The sequence below is a fragment of the Austrofundulus limnaeus genome, unplaced genomic scaffold (assembly GCF_001266775.1).
Source record: "Austrofundulus limnaeus strain Quisiro unplaced genomic scaffold, Austrofundulus_limnaeus-1.0 Scaffold1103, whole genome shotgun sequence".
NCBI classification, from domain to species: Eukaryota; Metazoa; Chordata; class Actinopteri; order Cyprinodontiformes; family Rivulidae; genus Austrofundulus; species Austrofundulus limnaeus.
Window position 1 is genome coordinate 79300 of NW_013953505.1, and position 3477 is coordinate 82776.

A 3477-nucleotide genomic window follows, 5' to 3' on the forward strand; every position below is an offset into this window, starting at 1 on the left:
AAGTTACAGGTTTTCGTCTCTTTCCTGGGTTAATTTTTGACCAAATTAAGAACGTGGTGCCTCGAGGTCAGATAATTTGCGTATTTAAATAATTCACAAATTATCCATTTTAGAATATACCCAAAACCCCTACAKCTCTGTCTCTTTAAGAACCTCCTTCTGCTTCCTACAGGATTTCTCAAATATGCATGAATGAGTCAAAGCAAGACTCTGGACATGTTTTACATTATAACATGATATAAAACTCAAAAAAGTTGATTTTACATGATACTGTATATCCCTTTAAAGAGCTGAATACAGACCTGGCAATTTTGTCGCTACACGACATGGTAAGCAGCCTCTCACCCTGAAGGACCCCATCCCACGTCTGAATGGTGTTACTGGAGCGCACTGGTATGGTCCCTTCCCCCGACTCGATTTTAGTACGCAGCTGTCCTCGGGCCTTTCTGTTCGGGTGTTTGTCTCCTTGATCTTATGGATTTGAAGACAGACATTGTGAGAACAGACTGACAAATACTCTAACTCATAAAATTCTGGTTGTTCTCTCCTTCGCTCACCTTCTGTTCCCGCTTCATGAGGGGAGAAAATGCGGGCGTCTCCGCAGGGGGAGGTGCTGATGTAAAGGTGGAACTGGACATTTTCCTTCAGTGTGTAGCCATTTTTGTCGTTGCGCTTGGTGAAGATGGATCTCTGARGCTCTTCTTCGTTGTTGCTGAAGATTCAAGCAAGTAAACAGTTGCCAGGTTAGCTGATATCTGCTGGAAGGCGATCAAGAAAAACACTTCGGATGTTATCATCCATTAAATGGATGTTATTAGCAGTTATCAGTCCCATAGAATGGCTTCAGACTGTCAGCTGGTTAATATGAGGCATAAAGCCACTAAGGTTAATTTTAGAGAAAATGACATGGGCTACAATAAAGTAGACCGGACTCCGGCTYTGGCAGATTGTTGCATTCCAACATATATGGRACTGGTKACCCAKTAGGGGGCACTCTCAGGAGCCATTCTATGGGACTGATAACCYCTAATAATGTCCATCTAATGGACWGATAACATCCGAACCGACTGAGAAAAATGTTCTTGGTAGAGCATGTTTCTGGCAGGTGTACATGGAGCAGCCATCACCTGAGGAAACACTCGAGCTGCGAGTACAGAAACCTGACCAGAGAGCGCCGAGCTACGATCTCAGCGTGGCAGTCGTTGAGAGCCAAACCGTGATCGCTGATGTATTCACCGTTGATGCACTTTGTCCCTGTGGACACACAGATGACCTGAGCCTCCTTCACATCAGAACCTGCAGGAGGAACCAGACCAGGAATAGGTGCTAGTTTTACTGTTTGAACATGCATARAAACAGCAAAGGTTTTATCCACTCTTTAGAATCTCACTGGGCTGCTAGTTGGTGAATTAAAATGAAGAAAAACTGTCCAAATGTCCAGGTCTAAAAAACATTTAAATAACAATAATTATTAAAAAAAACTCCCCAAATCTGCCTTGTTTTAAACCAGACTTTAGCAAAGTTAAATCATAAATGTCAGGAAACAGTACCCACAGTCCCCTCCAAAAGTGCTGGAACAAGTCAAATTCTCTTGTTTTTGTTGTTCACTGAGGACATTTGGGTTTAAGKTCAAAAGATGAGACAAGATTTTAGAATGCCAGATTTTATTTCCTAGTATTTACATGTAGATGTGTTAAAGGAGATCAATTATGGGTCCTAGAAATGTTTATGGTATGTCTGTGGGCTATCCAGACCATGTTCATTCAATTTACTGCACAAAATAATTCTCAGATAATAAAATTTCCCAATTTTCTAGTTCTGCCTGCTCTGACTTCTGTTCAGYAGAGCTGTTTATGTTAATGAGCTCTGTTGGTAACGCCCTCCAAAAATCTGTTGACATTAACTCCGCCCTCCAAAGTCAGCGTTTACGTTAGCATGGCTAATAATAGCAGAAGCTCCGTTGTACAACCATATGAGACCCAGAGGCAGAGTCGTGGTCCCAGCTTTTTTTTTCCCCTCTCCCTCCTCTGCTCTGTTCTCACTCTGCATGCTGTTACCAGAGCAGGGAGCAGCAGCGGTCAAAATACCTCAGAAACTCAAACAAATAGACTTTAACAAGACTTTAATAAGCTAAACAATAGAGGTACATGAGAAAACGTGTTCATAACAAACGAAAATAAATAAATAATTAAATTGTGTCTGTGCCGGTCTCAAACCCCGGTCTCCCACTCTCTGGTCCAACACTACCCATTGCCCTATTGGAGGCTTGTTGTGAAATGAGCTGCACATTACACAACAACAACCGTGACAGCTTCTTATACTGAGGAGGTGGAGTCTCACCCGGGGGTTGCTAGGTAAGGGGCTGAACACAGGTTCAGGTGGGTTGTCGTACGGCTTGTGACGTCACAAAATGACGGAAGTATAAAACTTGTCGTTAATACACATTAAAAATACATTTACTTACAGTAAATATGCCCCTGGGTGCATTTTTTTGGTCCTAAGACTGTTTTTTAAAGAAGCACATACCCAAAGTTGAGTAAAAGAACCTTTAAAAAGTGAATTTTGCATAACTGGTCCCCTTTAAACAGTTTAGGATATACAGTATTACTGTATTACACCACAGCGTTTTAAGGTGAACGACCCATCAACATCACCAAACTGTTGCATTCTTCATCTGTGATGCTGTTCCAGACTTTTACCGCAGCTTCTTTCAGTTCTGGTTTGTTTRAGGGGGTTTCTCCGTTCAGTCTCCTCCTCAGGAGGTGAAATGCTCTGTTGGGTTCAGGTCAGGTGAGTGACTTGGACAATCTAATACCTTCTACTTTCCCCTCTGATGAAGTCCTTAGTTTTATTGACAGTGTGCTTTAGGCCATTGTCCTGCTGCATGATAAAATTGCTCCTGATTAGTTTGGYTACATTTCTCTGTAAATTATCAGACAAAATGTTTCTGTACACTTCAGAACTCAMTCAGCTGCTGCCATCATCATCATCAGGGACGCTCCATTGGAACCACCCTTCAGCTGTCTGAATGGTATAAAAACCTGGCTAAAACTAAACTTTCTGAATCTAAATGAGAGTAAAACTGAAGTAATCAGTTTTGGTAAAGTAAATTCAAATGACATTGGCCCTTTATTTTCATAGAGCCATTGTACTGTCAAGAATCTGGGTTTTCTCATTGACGGTGCCTTTAAATTGGATAAACAGATTAACTCATTTGTAAAGTCAAGTTTTTTCCAATTAAGACTAATTGCTAAGGTGAAATCATATCTCTCCACTAAAGACCTTGAAAGGGTGATTCATGCTTTTAATACCACTCACTTGGACTATTGTAATTCTTTGTATGCTGGGTTAGATAAATCATCTCTGCATCTCCTACAGTCTGTCCAGAACGCAGCAGCTCGTCTTTTAACAGGTACTAAAAAGCATGAACACATAACCCCGGTCCTGGCTTCTCTCCATTGGCTTCCTGTTCACCTG

At 41.5% G+C, this 3477-nt stretch overlaps 1 protein-coding gene across 1 annotated transcript in view; it reads right to left on the reverse strand.

The window, feature by feature from the left end:
• The window catches only part of LOC106534156 (double-stranded RNA-specific editase 1), a gene marked incomplete at its 5' end in the record, with an annotated part of 19578 nt that overhangs the window by 11003 nt on the left and 5098 nt on the right, over positions 1–3477 (reverse strand). The window contains 3 exon segments of the mRNA XM_014030691.1: positions 303–471; positions 558–712; positions 1128–1296. Coding sequence (XP_013886145.1) covers positions 303–471; positions 558–712; positions 1128–1296 — 493 coding nt within the window.